The sequence below is a fragment of the Amphiura filiformis genome, chromosome 5 (assembly GCF_039555335.1).
Source record: "Amphiura filiformis chromosome 5, Afil_fr2py, whole genome shotgun sequence".
Lineage (NCBI taxonomy): Eukaryota > Metazoa > Echinodermata > Ophiuroidea > Amphilepidida > Amphiuridae > Amphiura > Amphiura filiformis.
In genome coordinates, this window is record NC_092632.1 from 1,246,546 (window position 1) to 1,270,345 (window position 23,800).

Sequence of the window (23,800 nt, forward strand, 5' to 3'; positions counted from 1 at the left end):
GATAGCTGGGAATCCCCCTTTTCAGTGTGTTGCACAATTGGGAAAGTCCCTTAGATTGTGAAATGGATATGATGACATCATATAGGAATCCCCTCAGGAAGTGATATAATGTGAAAGGTTAATTTTATAATTAAGGCTTGGGAATTTCCAAGATTACATCGTGTGCTGTAAAATAGCAATTGGCTATTAAAATAATGGGATTTTCCCGTGCTTGGTAAATAGGCAAATGTAAACACAATTCAGCACAGTTTGTAGCGTTGTTCTGGGCTAGCTAATGTGCTTACAGTCTATTTCATTCAAAGAAAGGAAATTGCGAACCAGAAATATTTTATGTAGTCTATGTACTACCTGCCAGTAGTGTCGGAGAAGATCTAGTTTACGTCACAGCGCGTACCTCTTCCATATATATATTCTTCTGTCGACTTGCTGAAGTCTGGTTTATGAGACGACACATCTGTCAATAAAGAGAGCTGAGCAAGGAGTTGGAGAACAGCGCAAGGAGTTAGTGTTTGGAGAAAGCAGCACCATTTTTGTGTGAGGATTTTACGCAAAAGGATATATAACGTGGACTTCGCTGAAGTAGCCTAAACAGTGATCTTCGCAGGACAAGTGAGCAGAATATGCATCAAGAACATAGTGAAAAATAATTTTACAATCATCAACAAGAAGAAGGCTGCTGGCTAAGTAGAATTATTAAAGAGTATATCTGTATTATTGGTTATATGTATTTGTGCTCACTCACAGTATAATTGTGAAGTCATACCACTTTTGATTAAAGACTTAGATATTGTTAACTTAATTAATCAGTGTGTTTTGTTAAAGTGAATTTGGGAAAAAGGTGCTTTTGGCCTTGAGTCACATTTTCGACTGAATGTTCGAAAGCCGTGCATTATAATACAGTAGGCTGTTTGTTATCAAAAACATTTTATAGGTTTATGTTTTATGATACTGCGTGTTCATAAAGTGCAGTAGAGTATTATGTAGACTTAGCAAATTGACTGTCTCTCAACCTTCTCCTTATCATGATAAATCTGTACATAAGGCGCAGAATTCCACGTGACGATGAGGATTTTAACAAGTAGTCTTTGCTCCTTCTTCTTAAATCAAAACACATTATAACGTCTATACGGAAAACTTCATTAATTCATTCACTCTACGAAATGCTTTTCAGAAAACACTGCCAACTAAGAAAACCAACAAGTATGATTTAATATACGTCTTAAGACACTTTCATAAATGGGACCAAGTTTTTAAAAGGGTGAAAAGCTACACAGGAAAGATTTTTTAAACTTTGGCCCCCTTTTACGTTTTGAAACGTTTTTTGGTAGATATTAATGCTTTCTCAACTAGGCATTCTAAATTGTACTCACCATTTACATCCCAAGGTATATTAGTATATCCACCTTGCACTTCTCGATATATATCCAGTTAAAGACAGAATATCAAAATTATGCCTCAATATGATATCACAGACTCTCACATGTGTATTTAAAATGGATGCTTCAATTTGACCTGACGCAATTGACCTATAACCTGACATACGGTGACCTAATAGCCTTTTCTTCTCCTAGCAACACATCAATAGTATTAAATTGACTAATGACTATGCATCCATTGTGTAAGTGTTTATTTAATTTATTCAGTGTTAATATTAACTGTTATTTTGCATGGACCACTAGATTTTCTATAGAGAGTATAACAAAGGATTTAATGTATTCTATTCATGTACACTACTTGAACATGTTGAAAAGAATAAATTATGGTTTGTTATGAAACACACATCTGAGTTACTAGGATACATGTAAACAAAAAATATATAGGGCTAAAATGACTTACTATACAATGGTTTAAAAGCAACTTTTTTTTTCTTTTTTTTTTAATTTCACATGATCCGTGCATATATCGCCTAGCTATAAATGAAAAAATATTTTTTTAGACCAATCAAACCAATATATGGGTGTAGTACGCCCTTAATATGATCTAAAAAGCGACTGTAAGTCTATAATTGTAAGAGTATTGGGGCATTCTTTATGTTAGTAATTGCGAAACGTCGGCGGTAGAGAAAATTAATAAATTTGTAGTCGAGCGATTGACGCGATTCCTGCATTACGATTGATGAATAGAAATGAATGGAATAACAATGGTGGACTTCAATAGATTTGAAGTGGAAATAATAAACCTGGTCGCGTTGCTAAATTTCACTTTTTTTCTTTTTCATTAACTAACCGTTATTATTATTATACGTTGGCAAAACTCAACCGAGATTTTCAATACTAGTATCTCTTATTATAAATGATAATAGCCATTTTGTAGAGATATTGTAATACGGATATATTATTTAATGATATTTTGAGTAATGTAATACCAAGATCGCTTCGATATTATACAGCAATAAATTTTTGAATTGGTTCACTAATAACTGTAACGTACATTGGTTATAAAGATTCATGATTAATGGACGTCAAGTTATTACAATGTGGCTTGGTAATCATTAACTATTTAAAATTATAAAAATACATTTTACGTAAGTCTAATTGTGTACTATATCTATGGACTAAAGAATGCACAGTTTTATGGATGTATTATATACATGAAATTGATGTACGTACGGGGGATCCACCAATTTTAGTCAAAATCGCCCTGTTTGGGACAAGGCCGCATACTTTAAGGAAACTTATTTTTTACAGTCCCCAATTTTTAAATTGGGGGCTGTGAAATAGCTTAAAAGCTATTTCACTTCCCTCTTCTCCCGCAAACAAAAACTCCTGCCGCCACTGTTATTCCCAGTTACTACATATTTATAAAAGGTACTGAATGCTAAAAATCCCCAAAGTCTCGTAAAAATTATCACAAGAAAACACACACACACACCCACCCCTGTTTGTAAATACGTTCAAACGAGGACCTCGACTTTAGACGGATCTAACCGAGGACTTACACACCCGTTTTTAATCGACACACCGTGGACCTCACGCAAACACACCAGACAACTTACTATCCAACTGAGACCCGTCCTATACCCGCTATGGGGGACCTGTCTTATATGCTATCTTATATGCATATTTGCATCATTTACGTCATCCTGGGCCTAGTTTCAAACCGAGGACGTCCTCGTTTGGAGATGTGTCCTCGTTTTACGGTGTGTATCCATATGTAGGTCCTCGTTAGACGGCATTTACAAACGCCCACCCACCCACCCTCACCCACCCCAATACCCCTCCCCCTCCATCCCCTCCCCAGCGCACCCCTGCACATACAATCCAACGTCTTTGAATTCTTCTTATTCATCAATCAAACAATAAAACACAACTGTCTTTTCAAGGAAACTTGTAATGTACAGGTAGTAATGTTATTCAGGTTAGCCACTCTTCGTATAGCCTGTATATTTGATTGTAAGTCATGAAGTATTCAGTACTCTTCAAACACTATATATACGCCCTTTCTCTATGTAATATTTTAAAGATCTTTATTAACAAATCCATTGTTCATTTTTTCCACGGTTCTCTTCAAATTGTTAATTTCTTCGCTCGTTGTATCCATTAATTTCCGTCTAGCGTCTTCTGCTTGCGTTGTCCTCATATATCTAGCAGTCAGTGATCTAATAATAGCCTGCATGATTTAAAAATGAAAATGTCATTGTTAGTTTTATAATTATATGAAGCTTGGTTACTTGGACATGTTGGATATGTGTATATCTAACATATATGGTTCTGTATTATCCTTCAACAAAACCTACTTTGTTCCTGTCAACATTGAACCCTGCTTGATAGAGTTTATTATTAACAATGACAGTGCACTTTCACTTTGACTGGTTTTGTATCAAAAATAATTTGAAAATAAATAAATGAATTCATGTTGCGTATGTACAATGTTTATGAAACATGGCGAACCTTGAACCGAAAACAGCCCATTTTAATTTGTTTTAAAGAGTCAACAGTGGTGACAGCACAACTGAAATTAAGAGTGATATGGAAAGACAGGAGAACAAATTCCTGGATCCTCGACAAGATTGGTACAAGTCTAACCATCAGAAACGGCATAATGGAGAGAAAGCTGAAGTACTTTGGCCATATTGTCAGGAAACATGGAGGTGTAGAAAAGCAAATTTTGCAAGGGGCTATGGAAGGCCGACGAGGTAGAGGACGTCCACCAACATCTTGGACAAATGACGTGAAGCTGGTTTTTAACCAAGGAATGCAAGGTACAACGCACTTGGCATCAGATCGAGTGAGATGGCGTACTCTTGTGAAGACCACAGCAGCGATACACAGCGCCACCTGACACACACACACCCCCCCCACACACACACAGAGAACAGAGAGAGAGAAAAGAGTCACATGCACACCCACGGCCCTGATTTGGTAAAACGATCTAACTTGAAATTTGGACATTTTGAGATAAATCCATACCATGGGTAGTGTGAGGGCGCTCTTTCCATTGGTGACATCCTCAAATCACCACCATGCAAACAAATAATGAGATTTTTATATTTTCTAAGACATTAGATCTGTTTAATAATTAATTTTATTAAATAAGAAAAACGGCAAGTGTTCAAACTTTAAAGCTGTTTTTTTTTAAACAGCGATTTTAATTTCAAGTTAGATCATTTTACCAAATTAGGGCCGCCCACCACTCTCCACAGCCCATCCCATACCACATCCACAATCCCATATTAGTAAGTTTTATATAAAAATACTAACTTCGTATTTTTCCTGGTTTTTCTCTTTGCTATTTTCTTGTTTCTGAGGTGTCTGAAATTAATAATTGTGTAAAGACAAATTCATAAGAATACAAATGTTATTTTGTTAGATGATCAGTGAAGTACAGTGAAGTTACAATAAACCGACTGGGATGTTAAGAAATTTAACTAAATTTAACTAGACTATAAAATTATATCAAAAATCAAACGTATTCTCGATATAACACATTATTGGTTGAAACGTAAAGTGATTATACACTGATAATATTTCGATTGTTTTATTCTGCAGTTTTCTGGTTACATCACAAATGGTCAAATCATCCTTCACTGGTTTTAAACCCAATAGGTCTTGAGCTGTACACTGAGTAATTAATTTGATCATTTACTTTGTTTACATTGGGAAATTTATTCCTTCTCATGTAATCACAATAATAAAGTCAGTCAGATCTATTATTATATTGCGAATTCCCAAATAATACAATATGATCATTGCATTGCATCATATGGAAAACCATGTTGCTGAATAAGAATATAAACTGTTAATGTATATAATAATTAGTCATGGGAATTCCTGGGTGGTTGTTAATATGAAGTAGAGAAACAAAAATAAAATATAAATATGAATATGAATGAATATGTATACAATCTTGACAGAGTGTTCCAAGTATGAACTGTATAAGATTTCAGCTATATACGTCTTCAATGGTTCGTAGTCAAAGAGTAATTATTCCAACCAGAACGAAAAAGATTTGGAGTACGCCAAAGTACCCCCAAAAGGGAATTTGTTTTATCTTCATAGTGTGTAGATTGCATTGCTACTTACAGGTTTTCTTAAGAGATAGATGACATCATTGATTGATGGTATTATGTTGAATGGTGGTGGGAGGGATCCGACACATTCACACATATATTGCGACATTAGTGAAGTACGTGCGACCATCCATTCAGCCATTGAGTTTTGCTGTAAAAAAGAATCAATCAATATTTAACATTTTCTTAATATTATATTTGTCTGAATATTTTTTTAAAAAAGCAACATTAAAAAGATCCATATTAGTATTAAAGCCATGTTATAACATATCCATAAAAATAGATTAGTATTTCTTTTCCATAAAAGGTTAGCTTTTACTGTCAGATATAATTTTAAGCTAAACAACTGAGGTAAAGCAAAGAAAATTGGAATTTGCTACCAGCGCCGATGTCGTCAATGCGTGTCACTCCATTCTTTGTGTGCGACGCCATGTAGGCCTACTGTACTGTGTTGTCATGTTATGAACATCGTCGAGGGGGGGGTAGAGGTGCGCAACGTGCCCCGGGCGCCACCCTTAGGAAGGCGCCAAATTGACCAATTCAGCATCGATTCTACACCCCTCCAAGCGATTAAAGTCAACATTTTCGCGCGCATTTCAGCACAACATTTTAAGACAGATATTCAATTTGTAGTAACCAAAATTAATTAGTGGTAGGCCTTATTTGTCAATTGTTTCATGAATTGCCCGCGTCTAAGATATTCTCGGGGGGGTAGGGGCGCCAATTTTGTTTCTTGCCCCGGGCGCTACCAACCCTAGTTACGCCACTGGCTGACACTGAGCCCTGCCGTCTTCGCTCTCTTCTTTCTTATGTAACACACTACAGTATCTTTAAATATCTACAGTATCTGTGAAATCACAGACCTCTGTGGAAATGTATTACGTGATTGTGGAATTTCGAATTTGTAAGTTAATCTTAAGAATTATGTCATTTTATCTAATCTGGGAATTATTACAAAGTTGAATTGTGTGACCTACCTCTACCGCACTATACGTGGTACTCATCATGGCAATAAGTGCATTCAAGAGAACAACAACGGCCAACACTAGATATACCGTATACATTCCAAACCCCACATACTCTGTTAGGCTTAATTGATGTTTAACATCGGGTGCTATACGAATGTTATCCAATCGAATTTGTCCAAAGAGTGACCAAAACAGCGTACTTAGCGAACGAACAAATCTGGTGAGAAAAACAAACAGTTAAATGCTACATACAAGCTTTCGACAAAAGCTTTCGAAAAGTTTAACTTTCGCCGATTGGAGAGGTCGCAGAATCGATGACGCCTAGAACATGTGCCTTCTCTTGCCCCCTAGCTGTAGGTCCCATTTCAAGATTATCAATCCCGGAACTGCATACATCGTCTACCCAACTTGATATTACATTATAAACATTTGTATTTAATATAACTTTTTCAAAGGGATTAGAAACAAAAATGTACCTCGTTTGGTTCATTTGTATCGCCCAGGACTAATTATTGATATATCTAACCGTAACATTATTATGGAATTGTAAGTAAAATTGAGTATGATATAGAAGTTAGAGCTTACGTATCAAATGCAGGTTTATCACATTCAAGTTTTTGTTCACACAGCTCTTTTTCCAAGACCTCAAAGGTTCGATAGAGCTGCGTGAATCCGATTGCAAAAGATATCCAAACCAATGAGAAGAGAAGCATAAATTTGAAGATGTCCGTCAGCATCCCGCCAAGAGATATTTGTAGAGGGCCAACAAAACCTATTGGAGGAGTAAATGAGTGATAGTTCAAGTTGGGTGTTTTACTGTATCACAATAAATCCATTAATTGTAGTAAATTACAACGGAAATTGAAGCAAACTTGTGGTAAATGGTTGGGAGCGGTGCTCAGTGGTGCTGGTAAACCACATCAATTGAAATTTGGGTAAATCATAGGAGATTGTGCTAAATTGTGCCTAAATTGTTGGTCAAATGCTGCTAAATCACAGAAAACAGTGGGAAATCTTGGAAAATTCTGCTGAATTGCAAAAACAATGGTCTGGATTTTGCCCTTTTCTGTTAAATTAGTGAAAATAAGTGTAATATGCGATTTTATTTCCCCAGTGACATCGTTTGATCTGAAAGTAAAATCCGTTGCATGCTTGTAAAGGTGTAATAACGACGTACCTAAGAAGACCATATTGTGCATTAACCCCAAGAACGAGAACACATTAGCCAATGCAAATGATGCCTCTGCGACGAGCAGAGGATCCCAGCAACTCCAACTTAGACGATTTTCACCCTTATACGATGCAGATAGATCTTGATTGATCTTGATTTTGGGATTGGTTGGCCCATTGTTCGAGACATCAGGTGATAACGATGGGATTGTAATCATTTCGTCTGTACTGCCCAAGCTGATACAATAATTGTAAACAAAAAATAGGAATATGAATTTAATGCTTTTGATAATGATGATGATCACGAATTAAAGGTGGTTTATAAATTCTCATACAATTTGTAGAGGTATCAATTATCAATAGTGTATAGTACGTACGTTTCAGTTGTGGTTGATTTGTGCGGTTTAATATCCACATATTCTGGTGAAATTTCCCAGGCCTACAAAATTAAAGAGATTTGAAAAGTTCATGCAAATCTGTGAATTATGTTGGAATAAGTCGCCCTTTTGTGTTAACCAAGTAAAACGTAGTAATCTCATGATCTCTGTGGTTTCGTATAATTAACGCTGGATTTGTTACATGTGCTTGTAGGAGTTGGGGTGGGGAGTGGGCGTGGTGGGGTGGGTGTGTTTTTATATGCAGTATATCTTCTTTTGTATGAATCAATATGTACAACACTAGTGAACGAACGTGAACGCAGTATGTAAACGTAAAAAAAAAACCGTCTGACGACAACCTCATAGTACGTCTTTTCTGATTGGCTGAAAATGAATCACTAAAAATTTTGGCTGTCACTCAGCACTGGGCTTCAGCGCATGCAGCAGTTGATGGACAGCTATAAATCCACACTATGTGCGTAAATACGCGCTGCGAGTCGCTGACGTGAAAGGCGACATCGGAACGATTGTTGCCTCAGTGGCTGCTAAGCTAGGGTAGATTTTGCTTTTGCGGTATAGTGGAGGGTCTATGATGTTTAGTGTCACTTACACTAATCACTTCCTATAGCCAATTGAAAACAGTTTTATTTGGAAATTCATTAACCAATCAGCTTTCGTCACTTCACGGGTTGTCGCCAGATGGTTTGTTTAGTGACGGAGGAACACAAACCGGCTGGGACCGTTGGACAACAGGTGCTGTACGTACCATCACTGTTCACGTTTGTTCACCTGTGCTCTCTGGAGTATTTTCCCACTAGTTTTCTTGTGATCCAAAGTGACAAACACATGTAATTTGTTTTAATATATTGTTACGACAGGTGCCTTAGTCGTATGGTCGCGTTTCGATGATAATCGTTTCTTTGAATACATTTTTACCGATGTTACTACATTAGTGTTACATTGAAGTTACCTCAAAGAAAGCCACTGTATTCATTTTTACGATGTTACTAGTGTTACATTGATGTTACCTCAAAGAAAGCCACTATATTCATTTTTACGATGTTACTAGTGTTACATTGATGTTACCTCAAAGAAAGTCACTATATTCATTTTTACGATGTTACTAGTGTTACATTGATGTTACCTACAAGAAAGCCACTATATTCATTTTTACGATGTTACTAGTGTTACATTGAAGATACCTCAAAGAAAGCCACTGTATTCATAGCTACATAGATGACATAAAGAAAGAGTTGCACCGAATCTACCCAATTCCATCTGTTATTCAAGTATGAAGGAAGGCCAAGACGCCATACTTGCCGTATGTGTTGCCAAAATATTCCTACGTGAAATATGGACAATAATTGATGTCAGAACTACTTTTTAAAGTTAAAACTGTTACAAATATTTCCACAAAAATGGATAATTGCTAGACTAGCAGGTGGGTTACACAAATGTGTGGCACCTGTGGTGCATTTAGTATAGCAGGTTTTATCATGTTCTTGGTTGCTATGTTTAGTTTTAAATTGAGTTATAAACGTACTTATAGAACTTATAATGAAAGAGTACTGTGCACTTTGACCTGCTTTTATCAGATTTTTAACAGTTACGCTACAAATGTATTACAGACATTATTTTCGTTTGGTTTAGGCTGTGATGCGAAACTTACAATTTCTAATTTGGGATATCACTATTATCAGCTTGACATACAAATGTTGTTACGATATTGTTTTTAAAGCAATGGGACAGAATGCGGGATAGGCGTTTTTGATGGGAGCTACCACTTCTTTACTTTTCTCTGTTGACATGAGACGGTCTTCAGTCCACAGCTCTTTTCAGGGGAACTACTCCAGACGAAAGCTTGACAGTTCCCAACTTGTCCGACGGCGAACCGTCGAACAAAGTACCTAAGAACGCTACATACCACCCCTTGCCTACTGACGCCCCTTCCCTATCTGCTATAGCATGACACTCTCACGTGTTATAAAAGTATGTCTAACTCTGTTGTATTTTAATAAGGGCCCGGGAAATAAGGGTCTATTTAAGGACATTATAAACATGGTACAGCCCTAGGTACAGCAATTGACGAATAACGATTTGAAAAGTAATCCGAAATTTGTAGTCATGCCTACCAGCTATCCACGAATATACAACAAGCATAAGCAAATCTGGCGGTGGTCCTTTGTAAGCTAGAAATTCCAGTACATCATCTGCATAGGAAAGTGGACTGGTAGCCGATCCCAAGAAAACGCTGGTTGTCAATGTGGAGCCTAATAGGATCCCGAGAAAGAAGATCCGCGACGCTGTGTTCATTAGGAATCGTATGTAACTAAAATGAGAAAGAATGAAAACTTCAGTTACTTTTCCACACTCTCTTATGAATTAAAGTAAATAATAAAACTGCTCATCTGGACTCCCTATTTATGATGGTTACAGTATCACCATGATCACGTTTCATACGAGACGCATCAGGCCGAATGATATGGCGCTGATCAGATGGGTTTTCCAGTCTTTTGTCGATTTTTGGAAGAGGAATCTGCCTTGAGATTTTAAAACAAAAAGTCTGAAGCACCCAATAGTTGTATTACGAGGATTTTCTGTATCAAACTGATAAGTACCCATCAGTTTCCGATGTTGACATAAATTCCACATAAATTACAAGAAAAAAGTAAATAAGATATCAACAAGTATTGGTCGTAATGAATAATTCCGAGTGAACCAGCGTTTATTGGTAACTCACAACATCAAATTTGAGATCACCCCATGATCCCTACACATCATCTCACAATTAGATCATGTTCCTTAGTATTACATTTAATACTTACGGTGTTTGCATGAACTTCACAATAGTTGCGCTAGGGATCATAATGTACATCACAGATAGAAACGGAAAGCAAACGATGATGAGCAAAGACACGAAAACAAACGCCGTATTTGAAAGCTGGTGCCAATTATTCCATCCATAATACCAATCACTGAGCAAGGACTCTTGGAGAGTGGGATGCGCAACAAACTGTGAAGTGAGAAAATCATTTATGTCATATGATTATTAATCTGTATACCAAATTAATGAAGAAACAGTGGTAATTAGTCATTACAACATACATCGTTACCATGATGGTTTCATTCTGATTCATGATTTACACGTACACAAAATGGATATCCTTGTTGACCTCATCGAAAGCAATAATTGCTCAGTTATGGGAAATGGAAAAATCAACGAATGGTTTGAAGAAGTAGTTGGTGTTAGAAAGTAGCCCAGGTAGTATTAGTAATGCATGAAATGTGTCCAAAGTAGAGGTGGATGTCAAACGGCGTACCAGATTAGGAGTCTGTGCATTTGGGAGACTAAAAAGCACCATCTGATCAAACCAAGACATCTCAAGGTCACTCAAAGTGAGGATATACAGAGCCACTATTCTCCGTTTTGCCACCTTCGGAGCCGAATCGTGGACATAATCTTGAACATTGTCCAAATCAAGAATTTGAGATGAGATTTCTTCAGTGTGTGGTCGTCGAATTCAATTCAATTCAAAGTAGTTTATTCACGTATTATTCACGAATTATTCTGGGAGTTGTTCTTGGTACTAATGTTGATGGTCAGATTTTACGAAATACCTGCAGCACCACTTACCTTCTTGAAGTTTAACCTCAAAGCTAAGCTAAGTCTGTCTGGAATGACCACCGTCGCTGTGTTTAGTGATCCCTGTTTCGTTCGAATATTTTCATTCTCACCCAAAACGGCTCTTATTTCGGTTTTATTTCTGGTAATATCTAGGATCTTTGTCACAAAGGAAACTAGTTTCTCATACATTATATCATATTGTGGTTTCATCTGAGGTGATCGACTGTCAAGAATTATATAAAAGAAAAATTAGATACGGTGTGAGGTGTTTTCTCCAATTACTACAATTTAAAGGTGATAAAATGCGTTTCACAATTTACAAATTAAGTAATGAATTAAATTATATACATGGAATGCATAACTACCAGTACATTATATTGTGTGATCTTGTAAACATGGTAAAGTTGGTTAACTACGTGAAACAGCTTTTGTCTATATAGATGAGATCGGCAAGTGATTTAAGACTGGGGGTCTGGAGCAATTCAGCAATGTGCGGACAAAGCCCAAAATAAAGGTTCATGGAATTTGCCTAAATCTTGTGATAGGAAAGGTATTTGGGTCTAATGATTTTGTAACTTGATCAAAAATTCGAAAATCCCTTGTTGCCATGGTAACGGTTCATTTTTTCAATTTTACAGTTCGAAAAAGACACATTTTTCTAGCTAGCACTAATGAAATTGCTAGAAGTATGGAACAATTTAAATTGCTGCTGATAAATACCTATGTATTAGACGTTACAAAAATAGTATTGCCAGTTTTCTCACCCACCTAGAATATTGTGTAATATGCAATGCAAAATCCTCTTTTTGCAATTTTTTCATTAGTAAAAGTGGTATAACTTTGAAATTCAATAACTCTCAAGAAGAAGTTTGCTGATTAAAGTCAGGGGTTGGATGAGAATGACTATGAATGGGGATGATCAACCAACCAATAAAAAAATGGGGTCTTTACCGCATAACGAAGTTTTACTTTGAAGAAAGTTCGCTATTTTCGATAAAAATGAGCTAATTACATGGCACTTTCACAGTATAAAAAATCCTTTATTGGCTTGTGATTTGCAAATAACATACCCAGAATAGTTCATTGACCCATCATAACCATTGGTTATCATTTATTTAAGTAAATTTCACTTAGTAAACTGCCAGTGACCCCTGCTCCAGCCATATGGTTTAATGCATGAAAAATATGCAACGTTGGGCGCAAAATGGTTACCATGGGCATTAATTTCGTGGTGGTGGTTATCTGTCTTTTACAATCTCTACTCTTCCTAAACAATGGATAAATCGATTATAACTATTGAAACCAAATAAAACACATTATATTTCAGTTGGTCACTACTCTGGAGTAGGCTAGGGGGTTTCCATGTATAATAACCATTTCTACTTCTTATTTAGGCCTATATTCACTACTGGACTCATTGATTGACTTTATCTGAAATACCTCACCAATAATCTAGATATGGTTTAAACATAATGAGAATGTGATAATTTCGTGGATTTATAATATTAAATTCCTTTTTACCAGTTGTTTCTATCTTATCTGGGTTTTATAGCAACAACAGCAACTGACATACAAAGTAACATTTTTCTTTGTTTTATACAATGTTATCTATAAATTTAGTTCTAAGACTGCATGATACTGAAAACAAATCTCAAATGTAAGAAAGATCAAACATTGTACAAAACAATAGAAAAATGTTTATAAAACATGGGGGACTGGACAATGCACTTGAATTATTGTTTTAAAATGCAATGTCACAGTTTTCTTTTTTTTTTTTTTTTTTTTTTTTTTTTTTGAAAGTTAAATGTGGACATGGTGAAGCCATTGCCAACCCATCATAAAGTGATGCTCAAGTAGCAACAGCAGAAGGGTCTCTCTATTCCCAGCCCGGATTCCCAGTGACCTCTCCATGCTCATACCCATCAATAATAAATTCTTTCTGCTTCTTGGAAATTGGGGTTGTTTGTTTCTTGCTGACTATAGGTTAAATACCAATAATTATGTATTACACAGGTTTCAATGGCAAAATGGCTAATTTCGGGTGGACATTTCTCATATGCCACTAATATCAGGTGAAACTATATGATTTAGACGCCAAATGATCAAAAACTCAACATAGGTTGACCTGAGACTTTTCTTGTTTTAACGCACTGAACCGCCCAGGCCTATTAGTGGTATATAACCTTTAGGGCCAATTCATGACCTAATCATATCTCTGATTCAGAAAGAATGCATTGCTGTCCGTTTGTATTTCCTCTTATCTTGGCTAGAAGGCTTTTTAATTTTGATGTTTGTCATTTTGTCATATTTTCCTGACTGAATGTGAGCTACTAGCGTCAATGCTTCAATGCTTTATGTATGTCGATGTACATGTTTCCTTGGGTAACTGAATAGCGTTTGCAATACCTCTTGAATCCACTGTAACAAGTAAATTCATCTACTGAAGATAAAGCTTCACATACTTCCTATTGCTGATTGGTGTTCTCGTAGAATTGATGAACACTGTTGCTTGTACCAGGTTAGTACTAGTACTATAGCTGCCTGATGTTAAAAGCAGCACATAGTTCATGATGTTGATGATTTTCAAATGTTTCTTGGTTAACATTTTCTGATGTTGAATTCCCTGAAGATCCATCTGCTGGAGGTGAAACTTTACATGCTTCCTGATGTTGAGGGCTAGGCTTAAAACTTCCAAACGGCGTGCCAAAAAGAATTGCTTGCCCCTTCCGGCCTGCCAACAAATCTTTACCCCCCGCACATGACATATGTTTGAGTTCCCAATTTGCAAACCTTATAATAATGGTCTAGATGTACATGTATAATGCAAGCGTAGTGAGCAAAGAATTTTGCATATTTGAACATTTCTGCACTGTTTTTCTAAGCCCATATCAGAGCGTGTCTGTAGTATAGTCTGCCCTGTAAATGTGCTCCAATGTCAGGCCTTGTCGTTTAGATTTTAAAGGCGAGTGGCTAATCACTCGCTAGAATGATGCTAGGCGAGTGTTCGAATTTTCACATATACCACTTATTTGGGTATAATCAAGTAGAGCTTCGGTCTTAATATGGTATTTATGTATATAGTTGAAATGCGCGCGAAGCGCACAAATATTTGTGACTTTGCCCGCTTGGAGGCAGCACAGGCTCGATTAAATGCTGAATTGGCTGATTCGATGGCTGATGTTAGGAGATTTACAGCGAGTGATATTAAGTGTCTGTAGCGAGTGGAAAATCGCTCGCTAGATATCGAGTTTGGGCGAGCGGTGGCGAGCGAGAGCGATCGCTCGCCTCAAACGGCAAGGCCTGCAATGTCCATTGCCACCACCTAGCTTGCAGTGGCAAACAAAAACCTGGGCAAATCAGATGTGTCGTTTACCGGTATATTGACAGTACCCTATGAGCTCATTTGCCAATGTTTGCGACGGCTAGGAACCATGGTATAGGGTCATGTACTAGACCGCTCACCCCTTTCACCTGCCAAAATTGCCCCCCCCTTGTGGGGGGTTGCCAAAAATTCTTGGACACCCTCCCCCCCCCATATTTACCCTTCCTACAGGGCTTATCATTATTGCACAGCCCCTGATTGGTGTTCTCGTAGAGTTGGTGAACTGTGTTGTTTGTACCGGGTATCTAGCTGTCTGATGCTAAAAGCAGTGGCAAACTTACAAAAACCTGGGCAAATCAGATATGTCGTTTACCGGTATATTGACACTACCCTATGAGTATGAGCTCCTCTGCGACGGCTAGGAACCATGGTATAGGCTCATGTACTAGAACCCTCACCCCTTTGACCTGCCAAAAATTGCTCCCCCCTTAGGGGGGTTGGGGGTTACCCCCCCCCAAAAATTATTTACCCTTCCTACATGGCTTATCATTATTGCACAGCCCCTGATTGGTGGTCTCGTAAAGTTGGTGAACTCCGTTGTTTGTACCGGGTAGCCTGCTGTCTGATGCTAAAAGCAACCTGTCTTCCAAGCGCTGCCCTCTATCTGTATTTGAATAGCACTGCGATCTGTCTAATCTGCTTAACAGTTTGCTTGTACCATTTAAAACTGAGACTCAAACTTAAGAAGTCACTTAATCTTTTCATCAATAGAAATATATTCAATAATTATTTCATTACGGTTATTTAAACACAATCCTTTTAAGCGAAATTTGTATTTTTTGCCATAAATTCCTTTAAAAATACACATTTTTTCTATAACTTGTTACTTTTAAAAAGCCAGAACTTCTTTAGAAGTTGAGACCCCAATTTTTTGAAACTATATATCTGTCAGCAAGGGTTCACTCTAGTTATGCCACCATACAATTACAAAATATCAACTTCTTCTTTACAGTTACACCCCTTCAATGTTGGGGTAAAATGACACTTACAATTTTTGCCCAAAAATGTGTTTTTTCTACTTAAAATTAAAGGATCTTTTAAAAGAGTGACAAGCTCTTTCTTTATTTCCAAGGACTACCAAAGCATGCTGCTATCTGAAGCAAAAAATAAAAATTATATCACATCTTATTTATTTGTGGCATTCGACCAAACTTTGCACTTTTTCAAAAATGAAAATTGAAAATTTTGTTCATTTTTGACTCAAATTTGTTTCGTCCGTTACCATGCCAACAGGCCAAATGCAACTTTTTAAATGTCATTTTTAAAATGTCCCCCCTATACCCTTTCCATGCTAAAAGAATCAAGGATTTCTATTTTTTTGAGTTTGTCCACATATTTAAAATTTTGCTTGACGGTAACAGACCCCTAGTCTTAAGTGTTATAATACATACCTTGAAACATTGGCAATTTGATGAGACATTTCAAAAGCTTCCTTGATAGGATCATCACAAGCTAGTAACAGATAGGAGTCACATGTAATGGCTTTATACCAACAGATACGAGCTAATGATGCGCTGAAGGTATCCTGGCATTGGGACATGACGTAATCAAGGGCTGGCATCTTGGCTCCATTCTGTAGCAGAATCTGATGCATGGAATGTAAATAAACACTGACAAATACATCTCAATAGAGAGGTCTGCGCAGGAAATTTCTGTTTTCAAATGGACAATATTCAGAATAGTCTGGGGAATCTTTTCTTTTATTTTAGCAATTTTGTAACCGGTCCTATTCCGTTTCTATGGCAACGGTCACGCTATTCAAGGATTTTTCTCTTTTTTTGCCCAATGGGTAAGAATTGGGGTGCCGGGTGGTCATCTTTTGTACGGTTACATTAATTAATTTCCTCGCCCATGGGGATACATTATACCCACTAATGTGACGTATAGACACAAACACACGTCACATACACAAACCCACCCCAATATGTAACTTGACCTTGACCGTGGTGACGTTTGAAAAATGGCTTCAAAATCGACATTTTGGCCTCCATTTTCCTCCCTCCCCTCACGATGTGGGTGATGACGGATTTTGTCTGCAGCTTAGGGAACAAGTGGTGTAATGAAAGATCAAGCACAATTATCAATAATATTATCATCATATCCTATGTTTTCAAAAATGCTGCTATATTCATCTGATCCTTTAATTCTTTTGAGGAGTGTATATTACTATAAATCTTAACTTGAAAGTAAGTAATGCAAACTTACCTGTACTATCTCTGGATTGTTTCGTTCGCCAGCAAGCATTAATGGTGTACTTGATGGATGGAAGTCAGACTCGCAAGCAAACTTGTTGACATAGTCAGTACCAAATTCCTTTGCAAAAATTAACATTTTGTTGAATAAATTACAGTCGATATTTTCCTGCTGAGCTAAAAGTGTGTCCTCTCAGTTCGTAAATTGTTATGGAAATAAAAATACACGTTTACTTGACGTTATTTCAAAGCAACTTTCAGCATGATCTTTCAATACGTTAAATAACGGGTTACAAAATAACTCTCCAATAAAATTACCAAACATATCTTTGCATTTCTTAACATAGATGTTGTTGATTTGAACAGTTTAAAACCCATGGATAGAGTAATTTCTTCTACCTTTCCAAAGTCCTCCCTTTTCAAAATGTTTCTTTGCTCAAAAATAATCACATTTTCCAAAAATGATGCTTTCAGAAAAAGTTGCACTTTTCAACATCCTATTCCTACTATACAATGTAATGCACATAAACGTTCTTGATTTCAATGCGATTGATTGATTTAATAGTGTGTTTTTTTTGCTTTCTTTAATTTTTATGTGTCCAATAACTCAGTCACTCATGAAATCATCTTTCAGTATAAAACATACTCTCTACATATGTGTGTTGGTCGTCAAATTGTGGGATAGGCTTTTACGACGGGAATTCATAACAATTAGTGGGTTTTTAGCGGGTTCGCCGTCGGACAAGTTTAGAACTGTCAAGCTTACTTCAAAAGTAGCTCTGACTTCTTCAGGACAAAGTACCTAAGAATGAAACATGTACACCGCCCCTTGCCTATTGATCGTCGTTGTGCTTCAAAAGGAGGTACATTCGGACAAGTTTTCAAAGCCAATAATGTGTAAGAAGGACTTGTTGGAGTCTGATTTATAAAACAACACATCTGTCAATAAAGTGGAGCAGTGCAGAAAGAAGCATGTTTCCTGAAGAAAGAGCGTGATTGGTGAAAGAAACACTATTTCTGTGCGAGGGTTTTATACACAAAGGATTTTACGCAATGGACTATAAATGCAAGTGTATAGTGGACTTCGCTAAACAGTGATTTTCACAGGACAAGTGAATAGGGATATATATATCAGCCGTCCAGAACTCTATGACCACCAAGAAGAAGATTGTCGGCTAAGTAGTAATAAGTAAGAAGAGTGGTTATATTTGATCATATTGTATATGCATTTGTTGTCACGTATCAAGCATATTTTACTTTCAATTAAAGACTTAGATTTTGTTAACTTAATCAAACAGTGTATTTTTGTTGTGCACTTGTGTGAATTCGGGTAAAGGTGATTTTGGCCTTGAGTCGTTAAGGCTCGTAACAAAACACTGAACTCAAATAGGGGTTATTTGCTCTTAGTTGAATGCATTTTGTTCTATATAGATGGTACAAAATAATTACAATCTGCATGCGAGCTATTTGTTTAACTAGTCGGTCCGGGCGGACACACGCTTGGGTCCTAATGTGACTAGGCAAACCAAATTACTCAAGCCAAGCTTTAAAGCTTATAAAAACATAATTGAAAAAAAAAGAACAATTTAGATCTTAGCCATTGGGTCGAGAAATAAGAAATTGGGAATTCCATGTGCTGATACGAAGGCTGAGTTAATTCACTACCCAAAATCTGTGCATCATGCAGTTATTGTTAACTACATGTATGCACACACACAGGGGCACCCCCATAGGTAATTGACCCGTACTAGTAGCGCTGTGCTGTGGGTATATGAGATGAACCAGTTAGCGTCATATGTCAAAAAGTATAAAAGCTCTGATTTTAGTACTTTCTCTATGTTTCAATTACTTATTCTTTTCAGATTTTTAATCCGGTACAAGCTTTAATAAATAACGGGGGGGCATGCATTTGTATGAGAAAGGAAATCTACCATCTTATCAAAACTCCCGTGTTAATCCAATGCACATTTTGCTTCACCGGGCCGCCCTGACTTGGTCGCGTTTCGAAAAGGAGTGCCACCAAACCGTAATAGGTACAAATTTAGTACTTTCTGTCAATCAAGTATGGTTTATTTTCTACATGTCAATCTTTAAAATATTAGCATAGTCCTTATAATAACGGTGGAGCGCCTTGATGAGTAAATGATAGCAAACCAGTGAGAAATCTCCAAAACTCAGTCAGTGGAGCTCCACCCGTACATGTCAATAGCGTCATTATCGATTGGATTAGTCGACCGTAGCGGACAAATCGATCGCTCATTGGATTAATATTATCACGTGGTAAGAAATGTGCATTGGACAATCGATTATTATAATGGTTTAGTACTGCATATTTCGGTTTAATCTTCACTAAGCGGGTTTATGGCTGAAAAGGTCACGGTGAATTTGCCGTGGACAAAACTGCACTATGGTTAATTCATAGCTATTCATTACCTTGGCGAGGTTCGCATTTTCACACAGTATACGAACTCCTTCAACAAATTCTACGTTAACGGCGTGCAGAAGGGCATCCCCAAAATCCACTTCATGCTTCAATAGAAGTTTTAGCATTTCTGGAAAACAATATCAACAGCATTTAATTTATAATTACTTTATTGTATGTTCGTATGCTATAGCATAGCGCAACATTATAAGGGATTGAATTCCCACTTCTGTTAGCACGTTTTTGGCTTTTTGCAGGCACTTGGTGTATTGACAGTTGCAGGGTACATAGTATGTATGCTAAAGAAGAAGTTTATATTTGTCATAATAACTTTCTTCCAAAAAAGGAGAAATTTGGGGGAAAAGAAAACACTCAAAGTGCAGCAAATGCACGAACACGAAAAAATTATTATTAATTATCACGTAGGGAAATGACTTCTTATACCGGAATATATGTACGCATGCTCCTTCGTGTTTATAAAACAGCAATCAAGCAAACAAACAAAAAATGAAACAAAACAAGTTAATATAAAACAAAGAGACTCAACAATGAACATTATACGCCGCGCCACGATGGAGTTTATTGGAAGATACTGATATTAAGCCCATAATATATAGCCCATAATATAAGCCCATAGTGATATTCGTTGGTTCACCCAGAATGGTCAAAACAATCAGTTTTACTGGTTCTCAAATTATGATCGATGTGTCTCTGCGCACTGTTACAGCAAATATCTCATTATGCAATTTTGACAAATATACCTCAATGATACAAATAGAATTTATAACAAGCTTCGTAAGTTCTTACCAATGTTGCCATCTTCAATGGAGATCGTCAGTGGCGATCTACCACTCTCATCTGTTGCATCGGTATTCAATCCTAGGGGGACATTGGTTGATAAAATCTTCTCAACTAAATCCGTGTCTCCAGATTTCACTGCCGTTAAATACCGTGATTCCATAACAATAATACGACAATGAATCTCCAACAAAATAATCATTCAAGCTCGATAGATGACTTTTTAATGAAACTAACATGACTTCATCAGAAAGGAAGTGCTATGTACGCAGTAATGCTTACTTAATTGCGTAAAATGTCCTTCCTAATGCGTTAAAACCCCATTATTGAAATCGGCACTGTGCGCAGCATACGAACTATATAATGTCACCAGCACGGTAATGTGTAACTCAATATTAGCAAAACGTTTTTCCCATTATTATAGACCATATTCGTATCCCATTATCGAACACCATTTCAGTTTCACCCTGACGGTAAACAAGAATTATTTTCACAACAAGGTCATGCTTTAATAGGTGTCCATGCATTAATAAAGTAGCCATCAAATATAACACTAAAAAAATTCGTTGAAGTAACACCGGCTATGTCTGCTTTTAGATTTCTCGCTATGCACTTAAGGGCTGGGGTATGAACGTTTGGACAGTATTTATTGTGGGACATTAGAGCACATCAGACATATCGAATTGCATTCTGAATACGAAGAATGTCATTCTGATATCAAATTATTTTGATTTTTTCAAATTCGCAATTTAATACACATTTTAAGGCAAATCATTAAAATTGATATTTTTGATATTTAACAGTACTTGAAGTAAACTTTATAAATCTGATGATTTATACTTAAAGTGTATGTAGGTGGGATGAAAAGCCGACGATCAATTGAAAATTTTGACCTTTCGTATTGAAGATATGGATTTTTTTCCCAAAACACCAAAAAATTAGGTCTTTTTGGGAAATAAATCCATATCTTCAATATGAAAGGTCAAAATTTTCAATTGACCGTCGGCTTTTCCTCCCTGCTACATACACTTTAAGTATATGTCATTAGATTTATATAATTTACTTCGAGTACTGTTATATATCAAAATTTGAAAAATATCAAATTTTTATAATTTGTCATAAAATTTGTATTATATTGTGATTTTCAAAAATGAAAATTATTTGATATCAGAAAGACATGCTTCGTATTCAGAATGCAATTCGATAGGTCTGAGGTGCTCTCATGTCCCACAAAAATACTATCGAAACGCAATAAACGCTCATTTTAGATCCCTTAATGCCCGACATAAGCCGACATAATCGCATTTTTTACTTCGTACAATGTCGTATGAGATTCCTGAGATAGCTCGTAAGGTGTAAAGTAACGCACTTATTTCCTATTCATATATTTATTTATCGTTTTCGCTCATGAACATGATCATTCGACTTCCGCCGGCTAAGTTTGTCGTTGTTTATAGGCTAAGCTTGTCACATTTTTGTCGTAATTTTGATCATACGATTGATATTAAATAATAGTTATTTCAGAAAATGTAACATTTTAGATTGTTAACAGCATTTTATTGTTTTACATGCATTTGTTAGTAACTCCCTGCACGACATTTACAGTATTTTTGTACAGTGTAAACCTAATAAGATCACACTGATATAGCAAATGGCAGCTGCTGAAGCCGTGGTTGTGTTTCTTGCAATTGTTGCTCCTTGGTCGCCATCAAATAGCATGTCGCCCTTCACTTGCTATTAACGGATGAATACACACAGTGTAAAGATAGATTGTCTGTCATACCTCGCTCGTGATATTTAATCGAAGTCGCTATATTTTCTAAATGACTGTGATTATTGATATTTTCATACTAAAGATTAACTTTTATTGAAAATAATAACCATTTTAAACTATGCCGATTTTTATAAAGTCATTATACCAAAATTACTAACAGTTTTAATACTTTTAGATCCAACAATTTCTATGGAGCAGATGTATAGTAACATAACCTTAAGCAGTATAAGACACATAAAGAGCAGTTAAGATTTAAGATGTTCTCTGAGTTCTCGAAATTCATGGAATAATAATATATTGGTTCTTACCCGTATGATATGACACGATATCACACACCTTAGCGCGTGTGTGTCGACGCGATACTCGTATGCGCTATTTGAACTAATCAGAGGCGCATAGCAACGACAGGACTGATCGATTCTCAGCCCCAGGTAATTCCTTGTAAAATGTAGGATTTAATTTGATTAAAATTTGGAAGCTAATTATTCATATATTTATTTGACTTGAAGTGTTTAAGAATGAGAATAAATGTATTGTTTTTAGCCGCTGTCGTGCATCTATCGTCTCATATGACACGCGACATCATTTTTTTAGCGTAAAATAACTCGGCTTTGCCTCGTTGTTTTACTTTATAAAATGATGACGTCGCCCGTGTTATATGAGACGATAGAAGCACTCCAGCGGCTAAAAACAATACCGTTATTCTCTAATTCTAGGCTGATGCTAGACTAATGCACTCTGTCAAAGTCATGTACCTCTATATATGTTTGTAAATATAAACCACGATAAGGTAATTTAATTGGCTTTTGACAGTCATTTGTTGGTATTTGAGCGATTTAATATTTCTGTATCATTGATTTTCATCCAGTCAAGACGTGTTTCACACGTTGCTCCCATCTAATGGGAAAATCAATGTAGTGGTAAACTTAAGCTTATTGACTTGCATTGCCAATGCCTGTAAATATAACCAATGTAGGTGAAGTCTACCAGTCTGCGTATAAGTCAAATTGCAGTACTGATTGCAGCATTCGATACAGTGGATCACGGTTTGCTACTTGATCGTCTGAAAAATGATATAGGTGTGTCTGGTACTGTACTTAAGTGGTCCGATAGTTATCTTAGTTCATAAGATGTAGTCATGGTAGTAGACTAGAGCATTGATAATGTGTTTTTTTTCTGAACAGTAAAAATTAGTTTATGCTGTCCCACAGGGTTCCGTCATTGGACCAGTTCAATTTGTTATATATACACAACCGATGGAAGCTATAATTCATAGTCACAATGTTCCTTTTCATTCATACGCTGATGATACTCAGGTTTCAGTGTATCATTCAACCCAAAGATAGCAGGTGCAGCTGAAACAGTACTTGTGAAACGTGAACAGTGCATCGCCGAAATAAAGGAATGGATGAATCAATACAAACTCAACTAGAACAATGATAAAACTGAATTTTTTTAATTTTTTTTATAGCCGGGTCATACTAAAGTACAGTTAAAGGTCGCTGACATCCATACTGAACCATCTTGTAACATCCGAAACATTTTTGACTCAAATATGTGACCGTACAGCACGAATGAGCCGT

The 23,800-nt window shown here is 36.5% G+C and overlaps 1 protein-coding gene across 1 annotated transcript; it reads right to left on the minus strand.

Moving 5' to 3' along the window:
* Nucleotides 1–4,682: 4,682 nt before the first annotated feature.
* On the minus strand, nt 4,683–20,882 carry LOC140151723 (short transient receptor potential channel 4-like). Its single transcript, XM_072174061.1, has 14 exons — nt 20,453–20,882; nt 19,657–19,775; nt 17,237–17,344; nt 16,423–16,616; nt 11,659–11,872; nt 10,850–11,037; nt 10,157–10,353; nt 9,227–9,366; nt 8,025–8,086; nt 7,655–7,884; nt 7,063–7,249; nt 6,487–6,694; nt 5,523–5,660; nt 4,683–4,751 (listed from the first exon to the last, which is right to left on the minus strand). The coding sequence occupies exons 1-14, from the start codon at nt 20,643–20,645 to the stop codon at nt 4,683–4,685; spliced, it is 2,247 nt and encodes a 748-aa protein (XP_072030162.1). The 5' UTR covers nt 20,646–20,882.
* Nucleotides 20,883–23,800: the final 2,918 nt, after the last annotated feature.